The 22,416-nt window shown below is 37.7% G+C and overlaps 1 protein-coding gene across 7 annotated transcripts in view; it reads left to right on the top strand.

Annotated features, from left to right (window-relative positions):
* The window catches only part of LOC131752238 (G-protein coupled receptor 176), a 319,400-nt gene that overhangs the window by 151,711 nt on the left and 145,273 nt on the right, over positions 1-22,416 (top strand). For 6 of the 7 annotated variants that reach the window (XM_059056415.2, XM_067028944.1, XM_067028949.1 and 3 more), the window contains 4 exons: positions 5,633-5,731; positions 7,922-8,046; positions 9,535-9,645; positions 16,908-17,066. In XM_059056415.2, coding sequence (XP_058912398.1) covers positions 5,633-5,731; positions 7,922-8,046; positions 9,535-9,645; positions 16,908-17,066 — 494 coding nt within the window. The remainder of the gene's footprint in view (positions 1-5,632; positions 5,732-7,921; positions 8,047-9,534; positions 9,646-16,907; positions 17,067-22,416) is intronic. The other variant, XM_067028947.1, reaches the window with a different exon arrangement.

Below are 22,416 nucleotides of genomic sequence, written 5' to 3'. Positions count from 1 at the left end.
GGACCTAGAGTCTGTCATACAGAGTGAAGTAAGTCAGAAAGAGAAAAACAAATACTGTGTGCTAACACATATATATGGAATCTAAGAAAAAAAGAAAGAATGGTCATGAAGAACCTAGGGGCAGGGAATAAAGACACAGACCTACTAGAGAATGGACTTGAGGACACGGGGAGGGGGAAGGCTAAGCTGGGACGAAGTGAGAGAGTGGCATGGGCATATATACACCACCAAACGTAGGGTGGATAGCTAGTGGGAAGCAGCTGCATGGCACAGGGAGATCAGCTTGGTGCTTTGTGACCACCTAGAGGGGTGGGATAGGGAGGGTGGGAGGGATGGAGATGCAAGAGGGAAGAGACACGGGGATATATGTATATGAATAGCTGACTCACTTTGTTATAAAGCAGAAACTAACACACCATGGTAAAGCAATTATACTCCAATAAAGATGTTAAAACAAACAAACAAAGGTCCCCCGTGTGAATCTCCATTCAACTCTTCCTTCTTCCCCCAAACCTCTAGCCACCACCGATTTTTTTATTGTCTCTCTAGTTTTGCCTTTTCCAAATGTTGTATAATTGGAATCATTCTGTATCTAGCCTTTTTTAGAGTGGGTTTTTAAACTTAGCAGTATACAGTTAAGATTAATCCATGTCTTTTTGTGACTTGATGGCTGATTTCTTTTTGTCACTAAATATTTCATTCTATGGATGTACCACTGTTTGTTTTTCCCTTCATCTATTGAAAGATATCTTGATTGCTTCCAGTTTTTGATGATTATGAATAAAGCTGCTTTAAACATTAGTGTACAGATTTTGGTGTGGACATAAAATTTCCATTTTGGGGGGTAAATATGTAGGAGCGGGATTGCTGGATCATACAATAAGTGTTTAACTTTGTAAGAAACTGCCTGTCTTCCAAAATGGCTGTACCATTTCATATTCCCACCAGCAAAAATGAAAGTTCCTATTGTTCTGCATCCTTGCCAGCAATTGGTATTGTCAGTTTTTTGGATTTTGGCCATTCTAATAGGTATATATTGATATCTCATTGTTGTTTTAATTTGCATTTACATTTCCCTAATGACAAAGGATGTTGAGTATCTTTTCAGGTGCTTGTTTGTTATATATATATTTTCTTTACTGAGTTGTCTGTTTAGATCTTTTGCCCATTAAAAAAAATTGGATTGGTTGTTTTCTTGTTGAATTTTAAGAGTTCTTTGTATATTTTGGATACAACTCCTTTATCAGATATGTGTTTTGTAAATATTTTCTCCCAGCCTGTGGCTTGTAATTTCCTTCTCTTAACAGTATCTTTTGCAGAGCAGATGTTTTAAATTTTAATAAGCTTAACTTACCAATTTTTTCTTTCATGGATCATGCTTGTGGTGTTGTATATAAAAACTCATCACGAAATTGAAGCTCATATAGATTTTTATCCTGTGTTTTCTTTTAGAAGTTATATAGTTTTGCATTTTACATTTAGGTTTATAATCCAGTTTGATTTAACTTTTGTGAAAAGTATAAGGTCTGTATCTATGTTCTTCTTTTTTTGTTTTTATTTTTTGCATATGGGCATCCAGTTGTTCCAGCACCATTTGTTTAAGAGATTATCCTCTCTATTCAACCGTTTTGCTCTTTTGCTAAAGATTAGTTGACGATATTTTTGCAGGTCTATTTCTGAACCCTCTATTCTGTTGCAGTGATCTACGTGGCTATTCTTTTGCCAGTACCATGCTATCTTGATTACAGTGAGTGTTTTCTCTTTTTAAACTTATACTTGAGGATTTTTCTTTTTATACCTTTGTGAACCAGTTTTGAATTTCTTTGCTAATTCTAGCAATTATCTTTATTTCTTTTCTTGAACTTGTTATTGTTTTCTCTAGCTTCTTCAGTTAAACTAGTTAAGCTCATTTTATTTTCTCTTAAAATATGTGTCTGCTAGGGCTGCCATAAAAAAAATACCACAGACTGGGTGGCTTAAACAGCAGAAACTTATTTTCTTACAGTTTTGGAGGCTAGAAGTCTAAGATCAAGGTATTGGAAAATTCGTTTTTTGGTGAGGTCTCTCTTCCTGGCTTACAGACGGCCACGTTCTCACTGTGTCCTCACATGAACTTTTCTCTGTGCACAAGGGAAGAAGAGGAGCGGGGTGAAGATATCTCTGGTGCCTCTTCCTCTTCTTGTAAGGACACCAGTTCTATTGGATTAGTACCTCACCTAATAACCTCATTTAACTTTAATTACCTCCGTAATATACAGCCACACTGGGGGTTAGGGCTTCAACGTATGAATTTTGGGGGGTTACAGTTCAGTCCATAACAATATGATAAAAGCACCATTGCTATGAATTCGTTTCTACATATAGATCTAGCTCTGTACTACATTCTTTGGTGTATAGTATCATCATTCTCTACAGGTTGTTACTGTACTCTTATTTCTTCATTGACCTTATAGTTAATTAGAAAATGGTACTTTTCCCTTGTTCTCCAGGATTTGTTTAAGCCCTCTGTTTTAAAAGCCAATGTGGAAATCTATAACACTGTGGGCATTGTTTTGATATTTTGAGTTTATTGAAATTTTCTCTGTAGTCTAATAGAGTGGTTCTTAATTGTAGGGGACATTTGGATGTGTGCATTTTTGGTTGGTGTCATCATGTGCAGTGGGAAGAGGTCTGTTTCTACCTAATCGGGGCAAGTGAGAACTTCTGGTTCTCTTCTGTGCCACAGGCCAGCCATGCCATTGTGTGTCATATGTTTCTCTGTGTGTGTGTGTTGGGGTCGGGCGGAGAGAGAGAGAGTGAGAAAGAAAGGGTGAATATATTAGGCCCTGTCTTCCTCTAAATATGCCACACTGCCATTGCTGCTTTGGAGCTGTCAGGGGTAGGTGTGGAGCACTGTGTGTGGAGTCTCCTCCCAAGTTCCAGGTATGCAGTGAGGCGGAGCCCACAGGGCTCTGGTTTTCCCATTCTCTTTGGTGATCTCTATCCAACTCCAAGATTTCACCTCCAATGGGATGAGTGCCAGGGAGCAGCCTCACGTGTGTGTCACTTGTGTCTTCTGCAAACTCATCCCCTCTGATGTTCTTCTAGGTCCTTCCCGTTGTCTGGGATGGGCTTTCTTCTCTAGATGGCAGGAAGCAACTTAAATCAATCCTGCAATCTTCCTCTTTTAAGACTCTTGTTAAAAATTGCATTCAAAACTTTTGAAAATTGTAAAGCACTATAAAATTGAGAGTCTTTCATTCAATAAAAAAAGTTAATAAAAAAATTGTGTTCAGTCTTTCAAGGTCTGGCCCTTGATCTCTCAAGGGACATTTTTTCCCCCCAGATGAATGTTTGTAGTGAGGAAATTTGAAAATTTTCCTATTAACTTCTAATTTTGATATAATTTCAGACTTAAAGTCTGAAAAGTATGAAGAATTCTCAAATACCCTTTACTCAGATTCTCCAAGTGTTAACATTTACCACATCCTCTGTCTTCCTGTCCACAAGAGGACACACACATGCACACAAATCAGGAAATATGTATCAATACAATACTATTATCCAATTGACAGGCTTTCTTCATGTTTTGCCAGTTGTCACACTAAAATCCTTTCTAGCAAAAGAAAATTCAAGATAATGCATTGCATTTAATTGTCATGTCTCTTTAGTCATTCTTTGTGTTTTATGACATTAGCATTTTGGAAGATTATAGGCCTGTTATTTTGTAGACTGTTGCCCATTTTGGGTTTGTTTACGTTTCCATATATTGGGTTCAAGTTATGCATTTTTGGCAGAAATCCCACGGAAGTGGTACTGTGTTCTTCTCCATGAATCATATCAGGAAATGCATGATGTTGATTGTTCTGTCACTGGTGATGTTAACTTTGATCATTTGGTTAAGGTGGTGTCTGCTAGGTTTATGCACTGTAAAGTTACCATTTTTCTTTTTGTACTGAATAAGTTATCTCATGGAAGGATACTTTGAGGCTATTATACTGTTATTCTTCAAACTTTCACCCATGAGTTTTATTATCCATTGATGATTCCTACCTGAATCAATTATTATTATGATGGTTACCAAATGGTTATTTTCTAATTTCATCATTTCTTCTACATTAATTAGAATTTTTTTACTATAAGGAAGAGCTTTCTAATGTAGGACTTTTGGAATTTAGAAGATGCTTTTTCTCTCTCAAGGAGTTGAGCTCCTGCAGTTGAATGTCTGCCTTTTACAACTGTTGTCTTTTAAACTCAAGACTGAGCTATGAGGCCTTTGTTCTAGGCTGTACCCATCTTCTGTCTGAGGCAATGACTACCCTGCGACTATGGGTGAAGAGACACAGGGTCACACGAATGATTTCAGCCTAGGAAAAACCCCTGGGTTTAAAAGCTTCAGTATCACCTTGCTATGATAGTTTTTAGTATAGCAAGTTTTCATATTTTTGTGTCTTTTTAGGTACTTTAGTTTAAAATTGAGTGAAACTGCTATTAAAGAGGAATTATGTGATCAAAAATAAATATATTACCACTTTGGGTATGTGATGCAACTTAAACCAATAACAGAATGTTGCCAAATTGCTGACTTGATGAGCCTGCTTTAATGAATATTTTAAGACCCCTAATAGTAGTGGTTGCAAAACAATTAAAGTTTGAAAAGAACTTTAAACCTCTTTTCTTTTTGAGTAGCTTACCCCTCTCCCTGCAAGGCTTATACCACTAATTAGCCAGATTAACTCATCAAAGATTGTGCAAGGATTATGGTTGTAATGTCAATCCTGGTGATGCGAGATTATTATGAATTCCAAATTAGGGAATTGGATTGATTAATTTGTTTTTACTGTCAGAAGTTGTATGTTATAAATTTGGTGGTGTTTGTGTGTTAGGGTGAATGTATCTTGCCTGTATTGTCTCTGAGTAGATGGTTGAATCAGAGGTAGTTGATGAATCCTGTAATGTCTTCAAGACTTGTCATGTTTTCTTAAGCAAAAACATTTCTGTGCCATAACCTGGCAGATTCTCTCATATTAAGGCAAAGTGATATTTATTTATGTTAGCAATTTCTTGTAAATATACAGTGTCTGAAGTAGCTAGTAGAACATAAAACAAATTACATTAAACAAAAAGAGTTAAAAATCACAATTTCCTTATTTCTTTATGGGTATTATCCTAAGAGAATAAATAAAAGAAAGCTAACTGCTAAGTGTCTCCCCAGTTTTCTCTCTCAAACACATTCTGTTATTTTAATGACTGACCATATATCTGAAATCTTCACCTTGGGGATCTAAAATAAAAAATAAAAACACAAAGTTATGCAGTGTGCACATTCTCCGTATTGAGAATGTTAGACTTTGGGTACATTATCTCCAGATAATTAATGTGATATTTTAGTGCACCGTTGTACATCCTCTTTGCACAGAAGTTCTAGGGAAATTCTGTTGATTATCTTGATTGCTCTGTTTTGAGTGGCTCATGTGTACAAAGATGATTATCATTTCTACTTGAAAGTGACATTGTCTTAAGAAACATGCATGGAGGGAATTGAGGAATATTGCAGAGAACATTAGATCTTATCTTTTTTAAAACAACTGTTCACATAAACAATTCCTTATTTATTTTGTGTGTATTGAACATGTGATTTTTAAATCAATAGATCCTTCTTGTTACGAGCACGAAGATACCTTTTTCTCTGTGTTTCACACTCAAGTCCCTCCAGAAGACTATGAAAACTGTATGCAGAATGTCAATAAAGGTATGTGATTTTACATACTGTCACAAGAAGATACTAGCAGTATGTAGAAATATTCACAGATGAAATGATTTGATGTGATTTAATTCAGTGGTGAGTAGAAGTAGGTGAGGTTATAGATGAAACAAGATTGGTCATTATTGAAGTTAGTTGTTGAGGGTTCATTATACCAGTCTTTCTACTTTTGGATTGAAATTTTGTATAATAAAGAGCTAAAGAAGATCTGGCTGCAAGTAATGGAAACCTAGCTTTAAGTGAAAAAGAAAATTTATGGAAAGAATCCTGCTGGTAGACAGCTTCTTTGATTCCCAAGAGCATATCCTGTGGCTCATCATTGAGAGGGCAATTCAATTCCAAAATCCTAGAGAAGAGACCAACTGATCTGTCTTGGGTTAGTTGCCCACCCTTGGTTCAACCAACTCATCCAACCTAGCAAGGGTTGGGGTCACTATAGGAACATGGCAGCTTCTACGCTGGATCATTACCAGGATGGAGAGGAGAAGAGGGCATTTCTAGGGAGATAATACCTACCAGACAATCTAAGGTTTTCTCCTACAATTTATTAAAAGTATATTTAAAAGAAACTATTATAAATGTAGACAGATGCATTTAATTTGATTTATTTTAATGTTGTATTGTTTAAGAGAATATGAAACTTCAGCTGAATGAATAGACTTCATGTTTCAACTTAAAAGACTATGTACAATTTGGATTATGGGAAAAAGTTATATATTTTATGTCTAAGAAGGCCACTCACCAAAAAAGTAACTCATACTTTAACTATTGATAGTTTATTTTAAAAAATCATGTTATTGATTAAAGAATAAAACCCCAATTATAAAGGATAGAAAAGTAAAACTTTTCTTTTGTCTGTAAAGAAATTAAATCCAGAAATCTCACCCTTTTCCTTGTTCTTTCCAGCTAGTGTTATCAAAATTTATTCTTTAATTATTAAATTTGTACTGAATCTTTGATAATAAGCTGTAAATACACCAATTGACTAGCTTCCTTAATCCTTTTTATTGAGGTAACCTCTCTTATAAAACAAAGATAACTTTTAAGTAAGCCTTGTCTGCATTGAGCTACTGGCTAGTGTTTTTTTCTGTTGGACTGTAATATGGCAATTTATCCTATTTTGTAAGGTGGACTCCATTTGTCATTTAAGAAGACTCTTCTTTATGTGTATTTTTAGAGCTTTAATGAAGGATTCACATTTTTTTTTAAAAAAATGCTTTAAATGTGACTACAATGAAAACAGGATATTTTATAAAGGGGATAAGAGTCCACAAGTATTTTTCTTACTCTTGTCTTGAGTACTCAGGGTCTGAACAACTCAGAGGCTGACTCAAATCTTTTTTCAAAGGCTGAGAAAAACTGATAAACTGAAATAGGTTTTAGGTGTTTGTGCAGATAGGATGTGGAACATCCAGGACACTTATGCCCAGACTTTGGTTAAAAGACAGGTTTGAACAAAAAGTTTACTGTTCTGAGAGGGTGATGGCAAATTAATAGAGTAGCGGGTAATGACTCTAGTCTTTAGGGAAAGTTTTATTTCATATAAAGACTAAAATAAAATATATTTTAAAATTCCCATGACATCAGTGATTTCTCCTTTACATATATCACTTGAAGTTCTTTTTGTTTCCCAGGATTCCAAAGGAATCAGCATAAGAAGTTTGATACAGGATAACAAATAACAAAAGCTTTATGAGAACTTAATGGCAAATTATGGGAGCACATTTATCTTTTTAATAATAAATCTCGGGCTTCCCTGGTGGCGCAGTGGTTGAGAGTCCGCCTGCCAATGCAGGAGACACGGGTTCGTGCCCCGGTCCGGGAAGATCCCACATGCCGCGGAGCGGCTGGGCCCGTGAGCCATGGCCGCTGAGCCTGCGCGTCCGGAGCCTGTGCTCCGCAACGAGAGAAGCCACAACAGTGAGAGGCCCGCGTACCGCAAAAAAAAAAAAAAAAAGAATAAACCTCTGGGGAATTCCCTGGTGGTCCAGTGGTTAGGGCTTTGCGCTTCCATTGCAGGGGACAAGGGTTCGATCCCTGGTCGGGGAACTGAGATCCTGAAAGGTGTGTGGCACATGTGTGTTTTTTTCTTATATATTCTAATATATGCTTAAGGTAAACTTTTAGCATAATGGACAATTATAATTCTGAAAAAATTTTGAACTTTCTTAATATTAGATTTTACGTATGGTGTGGAAAGAAATGAGTCATTGATCAAAGCAGAAAAGAAACCTTTCTCAAATACAGAAAAGATTGAGCTCAGGGGTAAACACAGCCAGGATTTTATTAAGCGAAACATTGAGGTATGTACTTAGAAATTTAGAAGCCAGAATGTTGGATGAAGTGAGCTGTAAGCATGGAAATAGTTGTGTTCATTGTCTTTAAATATGTTTTTTGACTATGATGCACCTGTATGTAATTGAAACACTATATACAACTGATAGAAAAGTTTTATGAGCCAGTACTTAACTTCACTATTTTCTACTCCATCCTATCCTATTCTATCCCATCCTACCCCTTTTAAAATTGCTAGCTGCAACTTACTACATTTGTTTCATTATGCAGAAATGAATCTAGTTCCTGCAATTTGAAAAACACTTATTTAGAAAATAGTTTTGGACAGTGTTTCCAAGATTTTAAATTGCATATTTAAAATCAATTTTAAAATTGTTTTATTAAAGTAATGAGACTGATTTTATAACTGGTGCATTTAGAAATTTGAATGGAAAATTCTCTTGTTGGAGAGGCCAACTGGTCGTCTGCCCGCTGCCCCTGCCCCTTCCGCCCAACTCCAGCTGAGCTTCCTAAAAGCCTGTCACTTGTCTCTTGCTCTGATTAGCTCCCTGATTTAGGGGCTCAACCTTGGTCTTACAGGCCCTGCGGTCTCACTTGGTTTGTCCTTAAGGAAGACTTAGACTAACTAAGGGCACAGGAACTCCTGTATTAGACCAGAATGCGAGTTAATTTATAGCAAGAAATGTAATTATGGCGGACAGAAGGCTCATGGCAAACTACTCAGACAGTTAAGTCACTAGAAAGCTACGCTGGTGAGTATGAAGTATTAAGAGGAGAGAGTTAAGTCATTCTTCATAGTTCAAGCCTGATGCTTTTTCCACAATTAGCACGTCTTTTCCAGGCAGACTGGATTCATGGGTCAGCCTGCTGCTGTTCAGGACTGACCTCTGGGACTCTCGATTTTTCTGTGCTCCATTTTCGTATGATCTGAAGGAGACCTTCTCCAGCTTGCTCTGTCTCTTTGTGCTGGCTCATTGTATGTTGATTTAGTGTTTAATTTTCCAAGAGCAGTAAGGTTTTCCCCATATCCAAGTTCTTGCTGACACAGACAGCAGCTCCACCATATATTTCCCTTTTTCCCTTTTAACAGTAGTAACTGAATCTTATTTAAACTCCTGATATGATACTATTGAAATTTAAAAGCAGTTTCATTTAGTGAATATATGCCACATAGGAAGTGGTAAGATTCCTTCCAAATGTCTCAGCAAATATGTTTTTGCATTGATACATATTATATAAAGAGAGGTTTGCAAACTGCCCATGTTTTAATTTTAAATAAAATGTTTGTTGAAAATGGTTGAATATCTTTGCTTGGAGAATGGACCTCTATCAAAAATTTGGCATAAAGTAAAATTACCTAGCAAATGAAAACGCCTAATCTCACAAATTTTACCTTAGTGTTTCTGTATTGTAGAAGCCTCAGGTCCCATTTTTATTTTTCCTGAACTATGAATTTTTTTTGAGTATTTAATATTTTCCATTCATACATTCTGTAGTTGGCCAAGAATTCAGGACAACCAGTAGTTATGATTGACAGAGAGAAGAAAAGGCTGGTTGAACTTTTGAAGGACTTGGATAACAGTGATTCAGGGCTGTCCAGTTCTGAGGTAAGTAAACTCTGATATTCCACAAGCTCTACACTTCTTAATTTTTATTTCTTTAATCATATTATTGACCCACTAGCATAAATTTATAGTAATTTTTCAAATTATGGAGCAATATTTCTGACTTAAAAAATCCTGTTTTACAAATTTATTTTTATCTAAATTTTCCAATTTATTCTTGCCGATTCATTATTGACTCCCCTATGTCATTACAAGAGTGACTACAATTGGCTTTCACAATAATAACCTCTGCCTGTGATGTGATGGGCTTGGTCATTGACGACATAGAATTGTGTTTCTCCGGATCCTTTTATTTTGGACATTTCTTATTATTCCTAAACTGTTTCCATGATATTTTAGCATAGTCTTCAGTAATCCTGAAGAGCACCATCCTGCTCCTGCCCAGGTAATGCTGGGCATGTAGTTCCCTGAAGAGTCTGGGGCGAGCACAGACTGAGTCTAAGGAGGAGAAAAGCATGAATCCAGGGTGTGAATGCGGGTATTTATAGGGCCCAGACAGGTCACATAAGGAACGCAGTGGCTCAGCGTTTGCGCTTGTTTGCATACTAAACTTACAGCCATATTCTTTTTATTTATTTATTTATTTTTAAAAGTTATTTCTGAGATATACATTTTAAAGTAATAACTAGAATTATGACTTATAACATTATATCAGAACATATAAGATGTTTAGACATTTCATGTAATGTCTGAAACATTTATATTAACATATTTCCATACAAATAACCCAAAGAAAGTTTAGTATTAGTTGTTTTTCTGTTTGTTTGTTTTTTTATACTGCAGGTTCTTATTAGTCATCAATTTTATACACATCAGTGTATACATGTCAATCCCAATCTCCCAATTCATCACACCACCATCCCCACCCCACCGCTGTTTTCCCCGCTTGGTGTCCATACGTTTGTTCTCTACATCTGTGTCTCAACTTCTGCCTTGCAGACCAGTTCAACTGTACCATTTTTCTAAGTCCCACATACATGCATTAATATACGATATTTGTTTTTCTTTTTCTGACTTACTTCACTCTGTATGGCAGTCTCTAGATTGATCCACGTCTCAACAAATGACTCAATTTCATTCCTTTTTTATGGCTGAGTAATATTCCATCATATATATGTACCACAACTTCTTTATCCATTCATCTGTCGATGGGCATTTAGGTTGCTTCCATGACCTGGCTATTGTAATATTCTTACTTCTACAAAGAAATACATTCTCCTGTGTGCCTTGAAGCTCTTAGCCTTGTCGTCTAGTTTTTATTCCCCTATGTTTAATAGAGATGATGTGGTAAATGCTGCTGGCACCCTGCTCAGATCCCTTTTACCTGGCACATGTGTGCATCCATCCTCCTGCCCTGTGCCAAGGGTGCACAGCTGCCTCCTTCCCTGGAGAATTGCCCTGGGCTAAATGGGAGCTGACCAGCCCAGGAAAGCAGCCCCCGCCTCCCCTCACATCCCCCTCACCTTGAGATGGGATTAGCTGTGCCCTGCAGTTTGTCCTCCACCTCTTCCCCAGGGGTCACCCAGTCTTCAGCTGAGACCACATCCATGCCTAGCTTTGTTCCCTTGTCCTAGCCTGCTCCCCTCATACCCCTAATCCTGAAAGCATCCCCCGACTAAGTCACTTAAACAATCTCTGCCTCAGGTTCCAGATCTAGGGAACCCAGCCTAAGACATATAGGTTCAGAGGGTAGTTTTTGCCCTGGGTAAAAAGCAGAGCATGTGCAGGAATATCTGTAGCCAGTGGGGGAGAGCGTGCCGGTCCGTGGCTGCTGCTGCGTGGAAATCCCACTCAGGGCTGCCTGGATCCTCCGGTTTGTCAAGAGAAGCTAGAAATTCAGATACAAAGAAAAAAAATAACAGTTCTCCATCATTCCCACTCCAGGAAAGGCCAGTGTTGTACTGGTATATATTCTTCCAGGTTATGTATTCACAGCTGACACTGTGGTCTGTAGAAATGGAGTCTCCAGACACTGCAGGTGGTAGCGGAGAGTGGTTGTGTGTGCTGGCTTTGGTAGTCTGTTGTCACCCAGGCTAGAATGCAGGATCCATCATTTCTCAGTTCTGTCACCTTGGGAAGTTATTTCTCTTCACCTCAGTTTCCCCCTAGTTCTGGAGAGAAATCTAAAGTGGTCTCACTGGCCTAGGATCAGTGTTGGCAGGGGGCTGCATTCCTCTCTGGAGGTCCTTCAGTAATTAATTAGTCTCTAAAATCTTATATCTTAACGGGACAGGATCTTTGGTATGCTTTTATTTCCCTCTTCTCCCCTTTCCTCTCCTCCAGAATGTATTGAAATCACCTGGAATTTTAGTTCCAGGATGTTAGAAGTTTTCCCCTTTATGTAATAAATAAATAAATTTATTTATTTATGGCTGTGTTGTGTCTTCGTTGTTGTGCGCGGGCTTTTTGTAGCTGTGGTGAGCGGGGACTACTCTTCGTTGCGGTGCATGGGCTTCTCATTGCGGTGGCTTCTCTTGTTGCGGAGCATGGGTTCTAGGTGCACGGACTTCAGTAGTTGTGGCTCGTGGGCTCTAGAGCTCAGGCTCAGCAGCTGTGGTGCACGGGCTTAGTTGCTCTGTGGCATGTGGGATCCTCCTGGGCCAGGGCTCGAACCTGTGTCCCTTGCATTGTCAGGCAGATTCCTAACCACTGCACCACCAGGGAAGCCCAGAAGTTTTTCCTTTTAAAAACAGTATGCTTCTTATATTTTAGGAATCTTTCTTAATAGTAGCCAAATTTTTAAATCACGTCATTACCTGTGTATTTAAGCTCAACTAATTGTTTATTTGTACAAATCGTATTTCCTGAGTTATTCTTCTGGAATTAAAAAATATTTCCCTGAAATAATGGTGATGTGTAGATAATTTTTTGAGTGTTTGCCTATTCAAAAATTTATTTTTCCCTCATTTGAATGATAGCTTCAAATGGTGGTAGCTAAATCCTAGATGTAAAATCCTTTTTTTCTGGAAGCATCTAGGATTTTCTCTTTATTTTTGAGTTCACAGATTTTATCAGAACGTATTTTATGTGTGTCTTTAAAAACATTTTTGTTCCTGCATGGTACCTTGTAGGTAGGCCCTTTTTATATGAAGGTTCAAGTCTTTTTTCTGTGCAGAAAATTATCTTATTTCTTCCCTTCTGTCATCTCTTTTTCTTTCCTTGTGGGCTTCCTATAAAGTGGGATATCAGTTGGGAATGGGATTGACTTCAGGTAACAGAAAACTTTATAAACAGTGACTTCAGCTAGTTTATTTATTTTTTTCAGTAACAAGAAATCCAGGTATAAGTAGCTAATGTCTTTTGATCTTCTTGACCCATGTTTGTAGTGTGGTTTTGTTTTTAGGTGTGCAAGATTGCTGCTATATCTGTATGTAATGTGTTAATTTTCCAGGCAGAAAGAAAGGGGGAAGGGGAAGGAGAAAAGAGACTCCTCTGAAGTTTTGCCTTTTCCTTTGGGAAGATGTGGTGTCCCCACGACTTCCACCTGCATCTCAGTGGCCAAGCTGTCACGTAGTCATTTGTTTCATACAGCTCTGCAAGCGAGACTGGGGATTCAAGTATTTCATTTTCTCTTTTTTGTAGCAGAGGAAGGCAAGAAAGGAGGAGATTGGACAAGGGGACTAGGTCAGTCAATGTACCAGCCCATAGATGGGTATAGAATCTCCTGGATCTCTCCTCCAGGTCTTAAAATATTTTTCTCATAATCTTTATCTTTTTTGTCATTTTGCTCATATAAGTTCATTTTATGGTTTTCCTAGTTGAGTTTCAAACATCTCTATTCTGCTACTTAGCTGTGCAGCCCTCTTTTGAGATTGTTGTTATTTTTACAGTTACTATTGTTTTTAAACTAATATTTGCTGAGAGTTCTTTCTGTAAGTCCTCTGAGGAGAAAATGTCCTTTCTTATTACCTGATGTGGGAGATAGACATTTTATACGGAGATTCTATGAAACCATATAGGTGGTGGCACATGTTGGAATAGAGATTTAGTGGAGGAAGGTGTGAATGTGGCAAGAAGCACTTAGGAACACTTTGAGGAAGGGACCAATCTACTGTTTTCTCAAACTGTATGAAACTTCTTGCCACGCTTCACATTTGCTGTAGTCTTTCAAGCGTCTGTGTGCCCATTTCTTTAAGGAGTGTCCCGCCACTTCGTCTCTGACAGATCCAATGTAAAGAGGATAACTAACATGATAATTATGTTTGAATTCCACAGAACTCATGCCCACTGGTTGTTCCTTACAGTGGTATGTTTGACTGTATGGATGTAATATTCTCTTAAATTTCTCTAGGATAGGTAGAATTTTTTAAAGATTTCCTCCTAGGTAGGGAACTCACACTTGCAGCTAATGGCTCTCCCCAACGCTGGAAGCCTCTACTGTCACCCTTCCCAACAAAATGGATTTTGCATCAGATCTTAAATTACTCACGTCTAAATCAATATTGAATGGGTGAGTCTGATTGAGGACCCTCATTACTGGTGTGAACCCTAGCTGTAAAGCAGGGTGGTGCAGAGCGTTTCCTGGGTTCTGTCTTAGGGAGAAAAGGCTCCTACACATTGCAAGTCTAGACAGAAACAGATGTACCATCTACTACATGTTACACATAATTTCCTTCTGTAACAGCATAAAGCATGAAACATTTAAATTTCTCTTGAATTTAATCTGCCATGTTCTTTTACCTCCAGTGTCATTAAAAAAGAATTCCATTCAAACAAGAATTTAAAATTTATTAACCAATATTTAGTCATTGATTCCATAGTTTTTTCTTTTTTTCCTCTGATTCTATTTTTCTCTTTTAGGTCATACAGTATTTATATCACTTTTATTTAGGAAAAGTTAATCGGAGTTTCTTATTTATGAGTAGTTAGGTATTTTTAAAAATAATTATGTATAACGTTCATATGCCAACTTGCAAGTATATTTAAAATGTTTATTACTGTATCATATCCTTATATGGATATAGTATAGTCTCACTTTCTCCCTATTTTCAGACATTTGGGCTTTTTGCAGTTACTCTTTTTTGTAAGTAACATGGCAAAAAACATTTTAGTCAGGGTTCTAGGTTGCAAGAAACAGAGGCAGATTTTGGTTAAAAAAACAGAAAACGAATTTATTGGAAGACTTGAGTAGCTCACAGACACAGTGGGAAGTTTGGAGGACTGGGCTTGTAAACCAGGCAGATATCAAGGTAGGCAGAAAAATGGCCCTAGAAACTCCTGAGAATCAGTCTGGTTCGGGGCTGCACCGAGGCCACCAGACACCCCCGATAATGATCACTGCTGCTACCTTCACTGCTATCAACACTGGATCCTCACTGCTACTCTGTCGCCATTAATCACTTCCCCACTTTCCCTGCATCTTTGAATCTCTCTCTCCCCCTCCCCGTCCCCTTCCCCCTCCCCCTCCCCCTCTCCCTCTCCCTCAAGAGTCAAAGTCCAGGGTTTTCCCTCCTGATTGGCTGAATCTAGGTCATTTGCTTGTCTTCTTGATGCCAGTGGGTAGGGAGAAGGAGTGTCTGGTAGGTACCTGTTACCTAGAGAGACTCATGCAGTATTTGGTTTCACTGAAGCAGAAAGGGAGATTGGATGCTGGGGCCAGGAAGAGACAGTGTAAGTCTTTCTGCATACGTTTTTGCATGTACTTCTTCTGGTTACCACTCAAGGTTTGATCCCTGGTATTAGAGTCATGAAACCAAAGTGTGTGTTGCCCTCCATCTGCCCCTTTATTCTTAGTGTTCTTCATGATTCTTCTGTCCTTGTGCTACATGCTTCCCTTTGTGACCTCACCCATTCCCATGGTCTAAGGGTTTGAACCATTATAGAATTATGGGTGAGTCCAAAATACTTATTTCCAATCCAGGTCTCTATCTTGAACTTCAGACAAACATATCTAACTACCTAACATAATCTGTGGATATCCTAGGGACATCTGTGAGTATCAGAAGGTCCCAAACAGAATTCATCATCATCATTTTCCTCCTCAAACCTACCACGTCTCTGGTGTTCCCTAGTTTGGTCCTTATGACCACCATCCCCCTAGCTGATAAAATCAGGCATTTGATTTTTATACTTGATCCTTACTCCTCGCTTTATTCTTCCATCAAATTGTCTCCAGATTCTGTAAACTCTGCTTCCTAAGTATCTCTGGAATTGGTCCTGTGTGCTTCATTCCCAGGAAACATTCCGAGTTCAGGTGCTCATCACTTTTCTTGTAGGTTACGGCTTTTGCTTCTTAACTGGATTTTCTGCCTCCAGTCTCACCCTCACCTGCTCCAGTTTTAAAGCGCACAGCCGATTGTGTTGTTTCTCTAAGAAGCTACTAAGATTATTTCCTTTAGGAAGCATTCTCCAAACACGTTTTCTCCTTGCTCCTTCCTGTTAACAGAGGTTAGTTGACCCTCCCTGTTCTCCATGGAACCCTGGGTTTACCAGCACTTTTCACACCTTGTTAAAATCTTTGCTGTCAAGAGACTGAGAACTCCTGAGGGCAGGAACGTGTGAGATTCTTATTGAATCACCAGTGCCCAGTGTAATGCCTCCCCATAGGAGGCACTCAGTACAAGGTTTTTGAATGAATGTTATGAATGGCTTTTAACCCATTAAGAAACTAATGTTAGTTCAATAACGAGTTAGATGAACAGTTTTTTTTTTTTCAAATATTTATTTATTCGGCTGCATAGGATCTAAGTTGTGGCACGCAGGATCTTTAGGTGCGGCGTGTGGGATCTAGCTCCCTGACCAGAGATCGAGCCTGGGCCCCCTGCATTGGGAGTGTGGAGTCTTAGCCACAGGACTACCAGGGAAGTCCCTAGATGACCAGTTATGATCATGAAACCCAAACAACTGAGTCTATGTTACTTTTCAGGGACAAATTTTGAAAATAACATGTCCGTTATAGGGTAAACATGATTTCCTTATTCAACATGTCACAAACCACTTTTTTCAGAGTGGAGAAATGAGAATGTTATGAGACCCAGACTGTGAGGCTAAGAGAGTTATTCCGTAGGGTAGAACGCCCACAAAATGTAAGCAGATACTTTATGCAGAGTTGGCAGATGATGAAACCTTAAACTATTTAATTTTTTTTCTTGCACTATCCCAAGTTAATTCTGTTTTTAAAATATTTGTTTTGTTTTGTTTTTTATTTGTTTTTGTGAGGAGCACTGATGTAGCAGTCTGAAAGGTATATTTTGGAAAAAAAAATGTAGCATAAGAATGACCTGGTGATCCTTGTTTCCTTTTAGGGAGATCAGTCTGGCTGGCTGGTCCCAGGAGAAGGATACACACCTGCAGTCACACAGCATGAGCAGCTTGCTAAAATTGATACAAAACTCCAAGAATTTTCTGCCGTTTACCCAACAATTTCCAGCTCTTCTCCAAGACCTGAACATGAGAATGATGAGGTATGTTTAACTCTAGAGCTCATAGGCTGTTCAGGTTTATGTGTGCTAAAGCTAGTTCACATAATATGACAATCTGCTTGTTAACTAAAGAGGTTTCTTCCCAGTTGCCTTTTCTGTGACTGCAACTGCAGTGATAGTGATTTCTACAACAGTGTCTATTTTCCTTCGTCAGTTTCCACTTTCTATTCATTTTTTTTTCAGTTCGTAATTTGCTGAGATGGGGTGAAATATTTATTTTAATACTGTTATATCTTTATGATATAAGCTAATTCTTGATCATGACCAGGAGAGAGGAGAGGGAAGAGAATAGATACAGCACTCCTTAGTCCTTTGAGAGCTTTACTTCCTTTTGTTCCTTTGGTTCTAGGTGTTAGCAGTGGCAGTCACCTGTCCCTTACTCTGACACATTCTTCTAGCTCCTTTGATTTACCAGCAAACAGTGAAGCTCACTCTGTTGATAACTTTTCTCCTGTGAGAATTTTGAAATGAGTATGTTTCTTTTCTTGATAGTTCCCTCAAATATACTTTTACAAAGCTAACAGAGGGTGAAGAAAAATGGAAGGGTAACCACAGCTTTGGAGCAATAAAATTCCTTTCTCCCCCTTATATTTCAGTACTTCGTGGGATCTAGTTTGGGGTTGGGTGGTAGTTTTTGCCTGAAGAGAAAATGCCTGGTCTTTTGTTATTCCACTAACCCTCTACCAGTTTTGTAAACATATCACCAAATCATTTTCTGTACAATATTAGATGCATGTGATTTTCCTGGTTTTTAAGAAGATTTAAATAATATCAGTAATCTATAGGTAATAATTCTGCTTTATAGTCAGTCTTTTCTCCAACCTGTCAATTGAAGATTAGGAATCTGGCTTTGGGTCAGTTGAAGCTACTTCAGAGGAAAAGAGCAGTGTTAAGATGTTCCAAAGAAAGTTTGGTTGTGATGGAAACTTACGGAGCCATCGCACCTTCCTTAAATTATGTTCCTAAGGGCCAGGCACAGCTGCCTCTGAGCCCTTTACACAGCAATATGGTGGTAGTGGGAACCACTGTTTTCTGGATTGGGATCAGAGTTCTTGGAAGACAGAGACTTGGAATCTCTGTCCCTACCCAAATATACCTCAGGACTTTGACACATCAACAGGTATGCTGCTAGTTTATTTATGTTACTGGGTGCCATTTCCCAAAAGGAGGAAGCCAGGATGGGGTAGTAAAATTGTTCAGGGATATTCTTTGTTCTTTTTGTGTTACAGCTGATTTTTTTTGTTGTTGTTGTTATTGTTGTTAGATATCAAGGGTCACTGAGATCTCAAAGCTGGATAATGGTCCTAAAGATAGAAAATGTCTTTTTTGTGACCATCAAATGTTATTCCTGAAAGAGAGACTGAGAACTTAGAGATTTGTTTAGCCATTAGGACTTCAGATAAAGTATGACTGTGGTCATTGTCATCTCCGTCACATTTTCAGAGTTCACATTTATGGTTTAAATAAAATACTTAAAAAATAAAAAGGGAAAACCAGTACATTACTTAGTTGTTACATACAGATATTATATATTTTTGTGTGAAACAGTATATTTAGAGAAAAGAGAAAACTGCATTTTGGGACTCTCACTGGCTGCAGAAACAGAAATGTAACATCATAGTTGTTGAAAAGAAATAATTAGTGCTTCTTGTAAGCAGAAAAGAGTATATTTTGAGGATTCATTCAATTTCCTGTTGGCATTTCCTCATTTCTAACTAAAACCAGCATTGCACATTGAATTTTCAAGCCAAAAATGAGAACATGGCAAATTATTTTACGGATATTACTTTTTTAAACATCTTTATTGGAGTATAATTGCTTTACAATGGTGTGTTAGTTTCTGCTGTATAACAAAGTGAATCAGCTATACATAAACATATATTCCCATATCTCCTCCCTCTTGCATCTCCCTCTCACCTTCCTAGGTGGAGAAAGAGTACCGAGCTGAACTCCCTGTGCTATGTGGCTGCTTCCCACTAGCTATCTGTTTTACATTTGGTAGTGTATATATGTCCATGCCACTCTCTCACTTCATCCCAGCTTACCCTTCGCCCTTCCCGTGTCCTCAAGTCCATTCTCTACATCTGCGTCTTTATTCCTGTCCTGCCCCTAGGTTCTTCAGAACCATTTTTCTTTAGATTCCATATATTTGTGTTAGCATACAGTATTTGTTTTTGTCTTTCTGACTTACTTCACTCTGTATGACAGACTCTAGATCCACCCACCTCACTACAAATAATTCAATTTCATTTCTTTTTATGGCTGAATAACATTCCATTGTGTATATGTGCCACATCTTCTTTATCCATTCATCTGTCGATGAACACTTACATTGCTTCCATGTCCTGGCTATTGTAAATAGAGTGGCAATGAACATTGTGGTACATGATTCTTTTTGAATTATGGTTTTCTCCAGGTATATGCCCTGTAGTGGGATTGCTGGGTTGTATGGTAGTTCTATTTTTAGTTTTTTAAGGAACCTCCATATGTTCTCCATAGCGGGTGTATCAATTTACATTTGCACCAACAGTGCAAGAGGGTTCCCTTTTCTCCACACCCTCTCCAGCATTTATTGTTTGTAGATTTTTTGATGATGGCCATTCTGACTGGTGTGAGCTGATATCTCATTGAAGTTTTGATTTGCATTTATCTAATGATTAATGATGTTCAACATTCTTTCATGTGTTTGTTGGCCATCTGTATGTCCTCTTTGGAGAAATGTCTGTTTAGGTCTTCTGCCCATTTTTGGATTGGGTTTTTTGTTTTTTTTTGATATTGAGCTGAATGTGCTGCTTGTAAATTTTGGAGGTTATCTTTGTCAGTTGCTCCATTGGAAATATTTTCTCCCAGTCTGAGGGTTGTTTTTTCATCTTGTTTATGGTTTCCTTTGTTGTGCAAAAGCTTTTATGTTTCATTAGGTCCATTTGTTTATTTTTGTTTTTATTTCCATTTCTCTAGGAGGTGAGTCTAAAAGGATCTTGCTGTGATTTATGTCATAGGAAAACACATGCCTGTGTTTTCCTCTAAGAGTTTTATAGTGTCTGGCCTTACGTTTAGGTCCTTAATCCATTCTGAGGTTACTTTTGTGTATGATGTTAGCGAGTGTTCTAATTTCATTCTTTTACATGTAGCTGTCCAGCTTTCCCAGCACCACTTATCGAAGAGGCTGTCTTTCCTTCATTGTATATTCTTGCCTTCTGTATCAAAGATAAGGTGACCATATGTGTGTGTCTGTTTTTGTGCCAGTACCATACTGTCTTGATTACTGTAGCTTTGTAGTACAGTCTGAAGTCTGGAAGCCTGATTCCTCCAGCTCTGTTTTTCTTTCTCAACATTGCTTTGGCTATTCGAGGTCTTTCGTGTTTCCATACAAATTGTGAAATTTTTTGTTCTAGTTCTGTGAAAAATGCCATTGGTAGTTTGATAGGGATTGCATTGAATCTGTAGATTGCTTTGAGTAGTATAGTCATTTTCACAATGTTGATTCTTCCAATCCAAGAACATGGTATATCTCTCCATCTATTTGTATCATCTCTCTTTTATCAGTGTCTTATAATTTTCTGCATACAGGTCTTTTGTCTCCTTAGGTAAGTTTATTCCTAGGTATTTTATTCTTTTTTGTTGCAATGGTTTCAGATTTTTGAAACTATTGCAAGAAATGGTTTCAAAAGTGATCTGAAAAATCACTTTCAGATTTTTCATCATTAGTGTATCGGAATACAAGAGATTTCTGTGCATTAATTTTGTATCCTGCTACTCTACCAAATTCATTGATTAGCTCTAGTAGTTTTCTGGTAGCAATTTTACAATTCTCTATGTATAGTATCACGTCATCAGCAAATAGTGACAGTTTTACTTCTTCTTTTCTGATTTGGATTCCTTTTATTTCTTTTTCTTCTCTGATTGATGTGGCTAAGACTTCCAAAACTATGTTGAATAATAATGGTGAGAGTGGACAACCTTGTCTTGTTCCTGATTTTAGTGGAAGTGGTTTCAGTTTTTCACCATTGAGGACGATGTTGGCTGTGGGTTTGTAATATATGGCCTTTATTATGTTGAGGTAAGTTCCCCCTATGCCTACTTTCTGCAGGGTTTTTATCATAAATGGGTGTTGAATTTTGTCAAAACCTTTCTCTGAATCTATTGAGATGATCATATGGTTTTTCTCCTTTAATTTGTTAATATGATGTATCACACTGATGGATTTATGTATATTGAAGAATCCTTGCATTCCTGGGATAAACCCCACTTGATATCATGGTGTATGATCCTTTTAATGTGCTGTTGGATTCTGTTTGCTAGTATTTTGTTGAGGATTTTTGCATCTATGTTCATCAGTGGTATTGGTCTGTAGTTTTCTTTTTTTGTGACATCTTTGTCTAGTTTTGGTATCAGGGTGATGGTGGCCTCATAGAAGGAGTTTGGGAGTGTTCCTCCCTCTGCTATATTTTGGAAGAGTTTGAGAAACATAGGTGTTAGCTCTTCTCTAAATGTTTGATAGAATTCTCCTGTGAAACCATCTGGTCCTGGGCTTTGTTTGTTGGAAGATTTTAATCACAGTTTCAATTTCAGTGCTTGTGATTGGTCTGTTCATAATTTCTATTTCTTTCTGGTTCAGTCTCGGAAGGTTGTGCATTTCTAAGAATTTGTCCATTTCTTCCAGGTTGTCCATTTTATTGGCATAGAGTTGCTTGTAGTAATCTCTCATGATCCTTTATATTTCTGCAGTGTCAGTTGTTACTTCCCCGTTTTCATTTCTAATTCTGTTGATTTGAGTCTTCTCCCTTTTTCTCTTGAGGAGTCTGGCGGTTTATCAGTTTTGTTTATCTTCTCAAAGAACCAGCTTTTAGTTTTATTGATCGTTGCTATCGTTTTCTTCATTCCTTTTTCATTTATTTCTGATCTGATCTTTATGATTTCTTTCCTTCTAACTTTGGGTTTTTTTTGTTCTTCTTTCTCTAATTGCTTTAGGTGTAAGGTTAGGTTGTTTATTTGACATGTTTCTTTTTTCTTGAGGTAGGATTGTATTGCTGTAAACTTCCCTCTTAGAACTGCTTTTGCTGCATCCCATAGGTTTTGGGTTATCGTGTTTTCATTGTCATTTGTTTCTAGGTATCTTTTGATTTCCTCTTTGATTTCTTCAGTGATCTCTTGGTTATTAAATAGTGTATTGTTTATCCTCCATGTGTTTGTATTTTTTACAGATTTTTTCCTGTAATTGATATCTAGTCGCATAGTATTGTGGTCAGAAAAGATACTTGATACGATTTCAATTTTCTTAAATTTACCAAGGCTTGACTTGTGACCCAAGATATGATCTATCCTGGAGAAT

Source organism: Kogia breviceps, chromosome 3 (assembly GCF_026419965.1).
Source record: "Kogia breviceps isolate mKogBre1 chromosome 3, mKogBre1 haplotype 1, whole genome shotgun sequence".
NCBI lineage: Eukaryota > Metazoa > Chordata > Mammalia > Artiodactyla > Physeteridae > Kogia > Kogia breviceps.
This window is presented reverse-complemented; position numbering and strand designations above follow the sequence as displayed.